This window comes from Pterocles gutturalis, unplaced genomic scaffold, assembly GCF_000699245.1.
Source record: "Pterocles gutturalis isolate BGI_N339 unplaced genomic scaffold, ASM69924v1 scaffold31574, whole genome shotgun sequence".
NCBI classification, from domain to species: Eukaryota; Metazoa; Chordata; class Aves; order Pterocliformes; family Pteroclidae; genus Pterocles; species Pterocles gutturalis.
Genome location: NW_010129170.1, coordinates 1 through 13,433, shown reverse-complemented (window position 1 = coordinate 13,433; position 13,433 = coordinate 1). Strand labels below are relative to the sequence as shown.

The following is a 13,433-nucleotide window of genomic DNA, read 5'->3' as shown; positions in this document are numbered from 1 at the left end:
CCCTGGAGGGGTTCAAGGCCAGGCTGGATGAGGCTTTGGGCAACCTGGGCTAGTGGGAGGTGTCCCTGCCCATGGCTGAGGGTGGGACTGGGTGATCTTTAAGGTCCCTCCAACACAAACCAGTCTGTGATTCTGTGACCCACATGACATTTGTATGCATGGTAAAAGCCACAGTACTTTCCTTGGCAGGAACACATGGCTGTCAAATTACAGGTGTTTTACCTAGTGCTAGTTATCTGAAGGGATGAGCAGTTTCTTGACAGTCTTGACCAGTAGAAGGATGACATCCCAATGCAAGCTTACCAGTATTCCTTCCCCACCCAGGAGAGCATTTTAATGTTATCACACATCAGATGATTTAGAATCCTGCAAAAATCTAAAGATGGCAGGAACACATGGCTGTCAAATTACAGGTGTTTTACCTAGTGCTAGTTATCTGAAGGGATGAGCAGTTTCTTGACAGTCTTGACCAGTAGAAGGATGACATCCCAATGCAAGCTTACCAGTATTCCTTCCCCACCCAGGAGAGCATTTTAATGTTATCACACATCAGATGATTTAGAATCCTGCAAAAATCTAAAGACATAAGCATTTGTTGTAAAGGAAATAGTGTACCTTAAGCTGTCCCACTACCATACTGAGTATACAGCTGTCAGGTGTAGGTTGGTGGTCTTGTGCTGTGATGCTGTGTTGTATTTTTTGGAAAGGAAGGCTCTGCAATGAAAATAAAGCAAAATAAGGAACTGTACAGACATTGCATTACTTAACTTATTAAACAAACATCAAGCAAATCCAACATTATGAAGTGTTAAGACTATTTTGGTAGTACTGCATGAAGAGCTGTCGCAACTTGACACTACCCAGGCTGGGTTGATCGTAACAGTCGTATTTTTCAAGCACCAAGACATGAAATAATACGTCAGCCCATACGTCAAGCGGTACCTTTTCCTATTCTAATTACACTGCCTGAAGCGCTTCAGTTCATCTACAAGGTGGAAGCTCCTAGAACGAAGGCACAAAGTTACTCTGCTCTGAACAGTGTTACAAGATTGTTTACCAGCCAACTCAACATTTGCTTCTTTGTTGAACTGGCTATGAATACAAAGGAAAGGTGGTTGACCAAGAACTAATGTTCAGGACTTGAAATCCACATATCCACCTTTCCCCTTTTGACTTTCCTTCATAACAGCACCTGAGGTGAACGAAAACAGCAAGAGGCACCATCTGTGCCATGGACCAGGCAGGAGGAGGGGGAAAGGAGGAGGAATTTGACATCAAAAGCACACATATTGAAAAGAAAAAAAGCTTTCCCCACTCAGGTAAGCAGATGCAAGTATGTCTGCAGTTAAGTGTGCAAGAAACACACCTTGAGAATCACCAGACATTGTGGAGTAATTCCTCTCTTCCAACTTAGACACGTTCACATTCCAACAACAGATGACTCCAAGTGGTGAACATCAAATATCTGGGAGACTTCAGAATCCTGTCACACAAACGCAATTTTGGCACTCTTCTATCAAAAGCTGCATTAGTGCTAGATGGTGTAGAAGTGGCAGTTCAGCACAAATGGAGCTCTGAGTGACCATGTGGCTGACCCCCACTGCACCTGACAGCAGCATGCGGTCATTTAAACCTCAGGTTATACTTTGATGCCCTTGCTTCATTTCCCTGATTTATTAACAGGCTGAGGCAGACCCAAGCATGTAATTTTACAAGTTCTGCATTTCACTCTGGTGGAAGGAGCCTGAAAAACTTCCTAAAAGGCCAGAGTACAGGAACAGGAGACCCAAGTCCTGCTGCCAAGGATGTGAAGTACAGACTTGGCCCTGACAAGCGTAAGGCTTCAGGAAGAATACCAGGAAGCTAAATCTTTGGATAAGAGAGAACACAAGCTGTGGAAGGATCAGGACATGAGGAAGAAAAGGAAGTGTACAGAGCAGCCCTCTAATCACAGAGGGATACTATTCAAGAGTACTCTCTTATGAAGCCTGCAGTGTTTCCTCTTGGCTAGAGGAACAACCCTAGCCTGCCATGAACTGCAAAAAGTGAGCCAACTGGTTTGTAATACGGAATAGACATCCAATCACAAAAAAAAAAATCCAGAGCAGTCTTTTCTGAACTACCAGCGGAATATTTTCCAGGGTCACCATCCCAAACTTGAATGTGCAATGTGCCCGCACAGCCTGCACAAGCGTAAGCTTGGACATTGCACACCCTCCCTTCGACAAAAAGAGTACTGTGAAACCTGGTCCCACCTCAGCACAACAGCTTCTTGTTGAACGAGTCTTGCAAGAAGAGACTCTTGAAAAGGCAGAGGAACGAAGGGGAATGAATGAGCTTGTATTCAGAACCCAGCTTACAGTGTGACAAGATGCCAACGAGAGGTGAGACTGAGGAGAGAAGGCAGGCAGGAAGGAAAGGCTTCAGAGTCAAGAGCCCTGCAAAATGGGGACAAGGAGCCAAAGACAAAGCTGGGTAAGCTGGTGCCTGCTTGTGCCCTTCAGAAAAAAGGACTCCGACGGTTGGCCAGACAAGTGAACCACTCATGTGGAGAAAATCCCACTGGAAAGAGGAGGGTCAGCTGATAGGAAAGATCACAGATTTTTAGGATAGAGAGAATACGCCTCAAAAGGATGGTTGCTTATGGACATCCATCTGCACTGAGAAAAGCATTTCCTGATAGGAAGAGTACAATAAAAGCAACTAAGTGAGAAGCCACACAACAACCTCTTTAGTGTCCTCTGACACTAAAACCTGTCTGGGCTTTCATTACCAAAACCGTGGAATCCTCCTTGAAGTCAGGAAAGAAAAATTCTGCAAGAATAAAGTTGAGTAGCTTAAACTCCTGGCAACAAAGCCACCTGTCCCGGCTTCCTCCTTTGTCCAGGAGGCTTGTAGAACTACAGGATTATCCATGTAAATTGGGCTGCCCCCTGCTTAGGACAGGCACTCTATTTGAGACAAGTCCTGTACCAATGAAGACAGAAGGAACAAGTGGCAGCTCCAACTCTGTAACAAGGTTCAGGTGCACCGGTGCTGGCAAGGCAATGTCTTTACACCCTTGCCCTGCTGTGCTAGCATCATCTGACAGAGTCAGCTGAAAAGGTGCCACAGTGTTACTGTCACGCAGCAGAGAACTTGCTGTAAGAGAAAATCCTGCCTCTTGGTGCTTCCATTGATTAATCAGCCAGGCACTGAAGAAAACAAGACCACAGAAGTGCAAAAGAATTTCAGCATCAAACTTTCAGTGATCTGCTCAACTAAGAAGCTCCAGAAGCCCAAACTGAGTAGGTGAGCACGTTAAGTTGAAACGGCAAACAGAGCCCAAGCAGCTCAGTGCTGACAGAGGTACGCTGAAGACATCAGAGTCACGGTAAATTGATACAGTCCCCTAACGAGCCATGACAGTGGAGTGGCGTGAAATAATTTTACTGCATTTCCTCCTCACTTTAAGCAGATGGATACAAGTCAGAGAGTGTTTCCCTGGGGCAAAGTAGCACACCTGCACTCACCAAGCAAGACTGTGCAGCAGGCACATGAATCCAGAAAGTCCAACTTGCACCACAGACAGGGAAGGCAGAGATGAGTAATGTCCTGGTGGGAAAGGGGCTGATGTGCACTGAGCCAGAGCCAAGGCAGCAGCCTGAGACGCTGTGGCCAAGCAAATGCTCAGCTGGTTGGGTATCTAAATGGCTGCTGGCCGAGAAGTCTGAAGAACACCGAGTACACAAACAAGGAGCTCTGGAGCTTGAGTATCTCCTCATCTAGAAGTGAGAAGTTGCAATCCATGCTGTTCTGAGGGGGGTGGCCTTCTCAAAGGCAATGCAGGCACCTAAGACACAGATCCAGCGACAAACCTCAGCCTTCGCAGGTGAAGATGTCTTGGATGAAAGCAGCAATTCCAAAACACATGAGCAGTAGCTGTACAACAAGCGTCAAAAGTTAAAGATTTTTCTTCTCTATGCATAATAAAAATGGTCTCTCTGCCTGATATATCATGCTCTGAGCAGAACGTCTGAGGACCTAAACCATGCCCTCCACACATCTCGCAAGAAAAACAAACTTTCTCATTTCATGACAGCTTACAAGTCCATCAAGTTTTATAACAGAAGCACAGATTTACTCAAAAGGTAAAACTTCTCCAAGTTTAACTAAATGAACGTGGAGAGAGAGTATAATTCTCTACACAGTAAGAAATGCTTTCCTCTCACTGGATGAAGAGGAAACACTGGTCTCAAACTCCCAAACCGTAACTGCTCATATCTGAACAGCTGAAAATGCTGCACTGAGGATAAGTCCGGTTCTCCACTGCAGAGCTTATTTACTATTTATGTATCAGAAAACAAATCGTTCCTTGCAATAATGCGCTCAGCCTCTATCACAGGCAGATCCAAGTAACAGGTCTGTTACTGCTACTTCCTTGCCATGCTTTAAAAGAACAAACCACCTGTCATTCCTCTAGACCACAGGGTCAGCCCATGAACTAAACTTTTTAAAAAATAAATCAATAATGTCAAATGCAATTGTAGTCACAATATAAGCTTGCAAACTAAGAGTCAATTAACATTCCACCATTAAAGCCACCAATGGAGCACCCCACTACACAGAACTTAATCACAAGTAACATTGTTTGAAGACCAGAAGTTGGAAACACAAGTCCCACGTTCAAGAGTTTTAAACTACTTAAGTCGAAATAAAATTTCCAGAAGCAATTAAGTTATAGTCTTCAGAACTGTTTCCCAAAAACATCTGGTAAAGATTAGAGACTTACAGAGAGTTTTTCAACAATAGCTGCTTTGCCCTGGAACTGCTGTCCTTCCCACGTAAGGCATGATGCATCGATCTGAGGGGAGGAAGAAAAAAAAGATTCATGAACCTGCTTAGGAAGCAATCCTGGTAAGAGATTTTTGTTCACTTGGCATATGTCCTTAGAATCCAGCTATTTGGAAAATACCTCAAAGGGAGATGGAAAGAAACCACAAATAGCAACTGAAAAAGTCTGCAATAATCAACTAGACATTAAGTAGATTAAATTTCATTATCATGATTCTACAACAAAAAAAAATTTCCTGCCTTTGGATCAAAGTTAGCTTTTAGAAGAGAATCTAAGGATATTAAAAAAAAAATAATCCTATGGACACAAAGTCAAGCATGTAGAGAGACAAAAAATACACGAAGAAACCTGACAAAATGAGTTGTACCACCAGTTTTTTTCCTCTCAGGTACCGATTTGCTTACCCCACTCACACCCAGGAAAGCCGAATGTGCCTCTAACGGTTTTCTAGCAGACTGCACTGTGTGGTGCAAAGTGACTGAGGTGCTTCAGCCTACAAGCACCTCCAACATGTGAGGGAGGGTGTTCTGTGTGCTGTCAGGTTCCACAGCAATCAGCAAGAAGCTTTCTATCCAGCTTAGGATGCTCTGTTGAAACCAGCCACAATATCCTATTGTTGACATAGCTCTGCCTTCTCAAACCCAATTTTAAGCCTCAAACAGGCTTCAATTTAAATGTTTCCAGTGAGCTAGAGTTTACCTGTTGCCACTTCCTTGCAGCACCCTCACCTGATACCCGATAGCCCAGGTACCCTATCACAGATAGCTGTTCCTTCCACCTTTTTGGGTTTAAATATCTCCAGGAACACGATTCCCAGCTCTTTCCCATCCAGTCTTCAACTCTCACTGAAGCTCTGAATGTCTCCGCAGAATGTGTCAGATTCCAAAGAACTCCACTTGTATGCTCTCTGGTAGATTTTCCAGGCCCTGTTTATGACCCACACCGTATCAAAAAGCCACTGCTTTCAGCCACGCATGCTGTACTGAAATTGTACAGCAGTCACAACCTAAAAAAGCTTCTGGTCCTCCAGGAATCATCAGAAGGAACTCTACAGTGCAGCAGGAGCCAGAAGAACAAACAAGGGGACCAGGGACAACAGCATGAAGCATTTCAGTGTCACAGACTGTAGAATCCCAGACTGGTTTGGGCTGGAAGGGACACTAAAGCCCATCGAGTCCCACCCCCTGCCATGGGCAGGGACACCTCCCACTAGCCCAGGTTGCCCAAAGCCTCATCCAGCCTGGCCTCGAACCCCTCCAGGGATGGGGCATCCACAGCTTCTCTGGGCAGCCTGGGCCACTGCCTCACCACCTGCACAGGAAAACATTTCTTCCCAATATCTCATCTCCATCTCCCCTCTTTCAGATGCAACCAAAATCACTAAGGTGAAGTAGCTACAAGTGTTTTCCTCCAAAACAACTGCAGGGGATAACTGTAAAACCAGTCTTTGACTTAGTACTCCAACTCACGCAACTCTAGCAATCCACAGCAAGTGACGGGCCCAGATCCCTCCCTGGAACAGGTGACAAAAGCTCCTTTGACATGGATTACACCACTAAAGGAGAAAACAGAACCTTACGGTGGAAGTAGCAAGACAGGAATGCAAAACAAATCCAAGAGCTCCCTGCATGCTATAAAATTTGTTTGCTCCCAAAGGGTCTCAGGAGGCAAAGAGCTCATCAGTAGAAGCGCATTTTTGCAGATTCTCCCCTTAATTTACACAAGTTGTGCCCCTGGTGCACTTTAGACACACAAAACAGGGTCTCATCCTCCATAGTTTAGGAACTCCACAAAACAATACACATCGGTGACCTGCATAACCGCTCTCCTGGCTACATCTGCATAGGTATCTCCACTGAATGATGAAAGGCAGAAAGACCCTAAGGGTGAAACCAGGAGCTCATTGTGAGGAAGATCTTGGTTCCAGGAATTTAAATTAGGCCCCACTTATCTCCAGTCTTCTGAGGATTGAGGGTATTTTGGTAATAACAGGACAGAAACTGATGAGTGCCTTCACGTTTACTGCTGTTGACTGAACACAGGACACTTGTTTTTCTTGCTTTATAGGCTCTCTCTACACAGCTTCTTGGCCAAAATAAGGCAGCAATCTCACAGATAGCAAACACACAACAATCCAAAGAGCAAACGCTATCAGTTGTTGGTGGATACCACTGAGGTATAAGGAGGGGTGTCTGCTGGTGTTCACACAACAGTTTCAATCCTCAAGAGCTTGATGAAGCTTCATACAATTCATCCAGCAGACCGAAAAACAAGTCAGAGAAACAGGATATGCTTCTGAAAGACCTGTAAGACTTGAGTGTCTTGCTGAAACACCTCAGCCACCCAGCAGCATTCCTCACCACCAGTAATCAACTCCACATCCAGAGCACTTTGCATGTTCTGGACAGTCTTCCCCTAAAACTAAAAGCTGATGTTCCTTGGGTTTGTCAGTTATGGTCCTTAATTTTGGAAACCAAATCTATTTTGCCCCAACAAAGGAGCAGAAATAACAATCTCATTTTTGAAGAAATTTAAGCTGAATATAAATTTCTTTAACAAAGTCTAAATATTTAAACTGGATTCAAAATTTTAAATCTATTTTAATGTTCTGAGGATTAAAACAGCATGAGAAATACCTGCAAGAACTGCTAAACACAGAGCAGAATCTAAATTACATCTCACTTCAAGACAGATCCAAGTAAATCCATGCCTGGAAATTAACAGCAAACTAAGGCTTGTATGTTTGTTTTTACAGAAAATTTCATCACAGAATCACCACCAGCTCCCTCCACTACAAACCACTGTCTACAGCCAACCAGGGGTTTTATGTCTCCAACTGCCTATAGGTAAGGCGGACAAAGCTCAAAATAAAAGTGAAACGTAAAAGAATTGCAATAAGTTGACTAAGTGTGATTGCACTGACTGACATTCTGGAGTCAGGATAAAACCCGCTATCCCACCCTGTGTATTCCCACACATCAAAACAGAGACATCTAGACTGACAACGGGAGAGTGCCCCAGCTCCCTTTTTGCCGATACTTACATATATTGCTCCTAACTGAGTCCTGTCTGCATCAAAAAGCTGGTAGTAATGTTGTACGAAGCTGGACCCAATCTGCTCCCAAATAGGCTTGTCTCCCATTCTGAATCCTCACCTAAAGCTGTAAAACAAACAAAAACAATCAGCAAGAACAATCACATAAATAAGCATAGCACTTGGCATATTAAGCACCAGCACAGATCCTCTCAGCTGGCCTGAATTTTTCTTTGGAAGAAGTAGGACAAATCTCACCTCTGTATCCTAGACTTTTGTGAAATAAAAATCTTGGATACCAAGTGGTTTGATTTCTTATTACAGTATTTGCTGATTTCTAGAGCTATTTTAGTGGGAGATCACAACTCGCACACAAAAGTGGAGAACAAGAACAAAAAACTAGTAAGTGTTACCACCTTATATTCACATATTTCAAAAATGACACCATCTGAGAAAGTTGGCTAGCACTTGCTATTCTGACTTGATCTCATTTACTGGAAACAACTGACGTGTTAATATGGACTGTCTGCAAGCAGCTTACACCAACGGATCTACCTATTCAGCTTCTGGGATGTTTCATCATCCACAAGCCATCCTAAGGAAGGGTGTCCTTCCAGTGGTGCACAACAGGAGTTAATTCTCTAGCTCTTTGCTTAACACAAGCTTATTTTTTAAAATCCACTTTCCTCTTCTCTCTTGGCACTGAGGCTGAAGTGTACAGGTTCAAAGACAAACGTCAAGCAGTAATTTCAAGATGCAAACCATGATTTTTCATAGTGGTGAGAATCTGCAGTTCCCAGTGGAGGTACTGGAAGCTCAGAGGCATCACACAGTTCTGAACAAGAGTCCCTCTGTTTTAGAAAGACTAAACACGCACACGTGAAGTCACACAGACACAGTCTAGAAACTGTCACGCACCATTGGTACAGATGATCACTTTCCCATCCCATTATGTTTCTCAAGAAAGCAAATTCATTTTTTTCTTTATCCTGATCTCTCTCTAACAGACTGAAGAACTGTGATAGAAGTCAAAACACACCGATGCTGTGCTCAAACCCCACTACATTGCATTTTAAGATCCGAGTTCACTTTAAGCAAACTAAGATCCACTTGTTAAACATCCAGATCTGCCAGTCACAGTCTTTTTTTGCAATACCTGACCAGGAACCCTTGAGCTACAGGTCTGTATTTCACTGCAAGTCTGGAAAGCATCTAAGGCATGAAATCCTGTTTTAGGACACAGGACATGACGGTTATTTTGACCTCCTTTAGTTGTCATTTACTCAAATACCTGTTTGACAAATTCCCAACAGAAACAAAAAACATATTTGTAAGATCTCCACAGCAAGAACCAGGCCCAGCTGCCTGTGCAGAGCCGGACGAGAAAGCTCTTTGCACATTTTAACCTGTGGCTGCTTGAGCTTTACTCATACACATAGGAACTGAAATGGGTTCAAACCCTAAGCCACAAGTTTTTAGGTTACACAAATGTGGGCAGACTTTGAGGAGAGCAAATATCTTTGAGTAGTTTCATGGTATAGCAGGAGGTAGCACACAAGTTTTCAGGGTAGTAAATTCAACTGCCAAAGTAAAATACAAACCAGGAACAACTGCTAGAGCTTAGACACCCAGAGGACTTGAGGGAGAAAACGGTTAGCATCTGCGGAGCAGAGAAAGTCACAGCATCGAGAGCTGGAAAGGGGTGGGTCTCCCTGCTGAGAAAGGGGTGTTTTGTAGCCTGTGAAGAGAGGAGAGGTTCAGGAGGAGCTTTGGCTGTGACAGTGCAGCACAAAAGCATGCCACAGACTCCAGTTTCTGATATACAGCTGATGCTGGCTGCCTGCTAGTTCTCAAGTGCACCTTAGAAATTTATTTTATTCAAGGATGAGGTCAAAAATGAACTTAAGCTAGAAACATGCCCATCCCATCCCTTATTTCAGTGTCAACCACCTAGGCAATATGGCCAAACTCAGTAACCCTGCACACTAACATAGACTAAAAATTCAAAGACTTGTTGCCACATAACTAATATTTGAACCGCTTCAAAAAGATCTACAATCTGCCATCAGCCACCATCACATGCGCTCCTCTAATACTTGCAATATGTGACTCGGTCTGAAGGAGTTTCACCCAGCATGGTCACTCCTCCAGGGAAACAGATCACAAATTCAAAATTCATCCAAGTACAACAGGTTTAAAAACCAAAACACAAACACACCCCGAACAACTTAAACCTACTTCTTTACAAGAGAAAGAGTTGTATTGATTGCACATCCACAATTGCCACGTACCAGCCCAGCCTGGAGCAGGTGTAGAAATCAAACTACTTCAGCCTGTGTTAAAGGATTTTATGTTGAAAGAAACCCCCCCTAAAACCATCGCACCAGCTACCTGGAAACATCACTGGGGGATGCCCACCCTGCTGTCAGGTAGGACACTCATGTCTTGTTTGGAAAAGCAGGAGTACTAGTATTTAGTTCTGAAGTCTTCTGTTTCCATTCTTAGAGGTACCTAGAGGTCTGTAGTGCCGGATAGATGTGGTGGAGCCAACAACCAGCCCAAGTGCAAATCACTTCCATTAACTTTGTATGGATCACCATAGCTTCAACTTCAGTCCAGGAACTCACATCACGATCAGATGTCCTTCCTCAACACTGACGTGTGAATCTAGTTGACAGTACTGATGTTAAGAAGTCACACACCTAACATTGAGATGAATTAGTGAACAGCAAAAACCCCCCAGCTTCTTCTCCTGAAGCTAGTTACCTATTGCTAAATGAGTGTTTCCTCCCCCACACACAACGTGTATTCACCCTTTACAGCTCACTGCACCATCTCGCAAACCCGAGATCAAGCTGTATGCTAGTGCTGCGCCTCATTTTTCAACTCCTCAAGGCACAACAGCCTCGCTCGAGCACCAGCTGCCTTCTGTTCAATCCTGAAACTGCGAGAAAGCCTTTAAGACTGCCTGAAATTAAGGAATTCATATTTTAAATACAGAAAGTAGTGTTACGGTTTCTAAAACTAAGATTTAGTATGCTAGCTTGTTATCTCCTTCTACAAAAACGTACTTGTATTTTGGCAGGTAAAATACCATTAAAAAAACAGCATAAATTTGACCAGTGATAATTTTTTTTGTCAGAAGTGAGAACCAAACTAAACAAAAATGCTGCCGAAATTAATGATCCTTTTTGTTTTTTGTTACAACCCTGCTCTTTCTCGTGTGCCACTCATATATGATTTTGCTGAACACTCTCACTCGCCCTGGAAAAGTTTCTTTTCCTTTTCTGATCTGTCACCTTTTCCTCCATGCTGTCTCATGTTTTCTGCCTGTCATCACAGATGTAAGCCGCTTAGAGAGGTACCTAGAGAAAAACATAGGAATGAAGATCTGTGCCATCAAGCCCAGTCCCCTTCAACGAGAGACAACCCATAGAAGACTGTATCGATACACTTATCAGGCCATTTCAATGAGACACATGTACTATAAAAGGCTCTTAAGATATATTCTGAAGCTAGGAAGAAAGCACATTCTGATGCTGTCAAACACTAGCAGAACACAGATGTGCCTCAGAGCCATCCAGTCAAATCTGCCCATGGTTCAAAGTTTGGTTACAGAGGCAAGAATATTGAATGTTAAGCCAGATAAAAGAAGTTTCAATAAGCTAGAAAGTACACAAGACACGGCACACCTGTCCTTTCAAAGAAAGGCACCTGCTGAAAGTTACCACTCTATAAGCGTATTACTGGACATTTCACCTTAATTCCCCACGGAGAAGGAGACAGCTTCCTTAAGCTAATTAATTTTCTTTCCTTTGTCACTTCAAACCAAACCTACCTCATCGCATCCACTTAAGAACACCACAGGCCATTCGACCAACAGCTTCTCCACTGAAGCACAGCAGCAAAGCTGAGCTACCAGCACAAAGTGAAACACTTCAATTCACATTACTTTATTTCTTGGAATCTGCTCATATTAGAGAATTTATCCCACCTCAAACACCACCCAGCAGTCAGCACTCAAGCTGAATCCCAACGCAGCGCACACAAGCTGCAGCTGCCCACAACCCTCTCTTCTGCAGGTCGACGCTGACCCTGCAGAACTGTGATCGCTGCTCCACAGGGGTCCCTTCCTCTGTGACATCTAAATCCAATTTTCCAATACCTTTGCCAGGCCGCCCACTGACACATCTTCAGCTGTAAACTCCGGCCCTCTACACGTCTCTCACCACGTGCCCTACAGCTTCCACCCTCCGCGGCACTGCGGTATCCCCAGTGTCTTCATCCCACGTCCATCCCCCAGGCTGGCACAGCCGCCGCTGCACAACACCTTGGGGCACGCAGCACCCCTGAACACACAGCGAGGCTCCTGCGTTCACCGTCCCGCAGCACAGGAGAGGGACGTCAGACCCCAAACTATGCAGAACATCCCAGCTCCCCACCACCCCGGGCTTTCCTACCCACAGTCACAGACTCCCAACATCAACAGGACTTCCACAGGGCCCCACAACACCAGCAGCCCAGCCCGCGCTGTCTACACCGCCCAGTGCTTCTGCTGCTGCTCAACTTTGCCTCAAGCGTCCAAGGCTGCGCTACAGCCCGACCTCTCCCCCTCCTTTCCCCACAGTCTCCTCCAGCTTGTTGTGTCCTGTGCTACCAGCCACGTGGGTCCAGGAGGGAGACAACTGCCCGGATTAAACTCCCCTCACCTGCTTTGGCACGTGGCAGATGGCACCGATGTGATGTGAAGCTGCATGACCCAAACAGGAGTAGCACTAAGGAGGAAAGAAAGGTGTGAGACAGAGGAGGGCTGAAGGTAAAGGCTTTCACATGGGCCATAAGCGACCTTGACTCAGACTAGGGTTACGCTGGCCTCAGGGAACAGGTCTTCTGTCCACAAAATGCAGAAATACAGAATCTTTCCCATCGCGTGTCACAGCTTAGGTGTTCCTATCTACACTCATCCCTCTTCCTTCTCCGCCTTAACTCTGGGCATGAGAGATCTGCATGAACACAGCAAGACCGCCCATAACTCCCAGGGGGAACACAGTCCTCAAAAGACCCACTTCTGCAAAAGGTCTGGATGAAAACTCTTCCCATTGCTGCCTTCAACAAACAAGAAACCACGCAACAGCCTGGAGACAATTCCCTGCCAGCCTGCTGCAGCACAAAGTCCATCCTTCTGCTCCAGTGGCATCACCAGAGCTACTCGGAGGTTAACTTGAGAAAAAGCCACCTTTCTGCACGGCAAAAGTAGAAAGAGTCGACTGCTGACAGACAAATAAATGGACTGTTCTTCCTGAAACATGTAAGCACCAGTGCCATTTGGACGAGGCGGGCTATCATCACATCTCTGTGGTAGGGAGAAAGACCAAATGATTGTTTCAACTAGCAGCTGCGTTTACAGCATTATCAGACCTGGACATATGTAAGCTTACTGCTATAAAAAAAAAAAAAAAAGTACTTTTGAATTCAAGCATGGCAGACCTGCACTTCTAAAAGAAGTCTGCATTTTCTGAAAATGTCAACAAAAACTAGTATGAATCACAGAATCACAGAATGTTA

At 44.6% G+C, this 13,433-nt stretch overlaps 1 protein-coding gene across 1 annotated transcript in view; it reads right to left on the bottom strand.

Annotated features, from left to right (window-relative positions):
* NUTF2 (nuclear transport factor 2) overlaps positions 1-7,996 on the bottom strand; it is a 15,510-nt gene extending 7,514 nt beyond the window's left edge. Inside the window, exons 1-3 of the mRNA XM_010079870.1 lie at positions 7,878-7,996; positions 4,772-4,843; positions 616-714 (exon numbers count right to left, since the gene is read on the bottom strand). Of these exons, the coding sequence (XP_010078172.1) occupies positions 616-714; positions 4,772-4,843; positions 7,878-7,976 (270 nt within the window). The 5' untranslated portion in view covers positions 7,977-7,996. The remainder of the gene's footprint in view (positions 1-615; positions 715-4,771; positions 4,844-7,877) is intronic.
* Between the last annotated feature and the right edge of the window lie 5,437 nt (positions 7,997-13,433).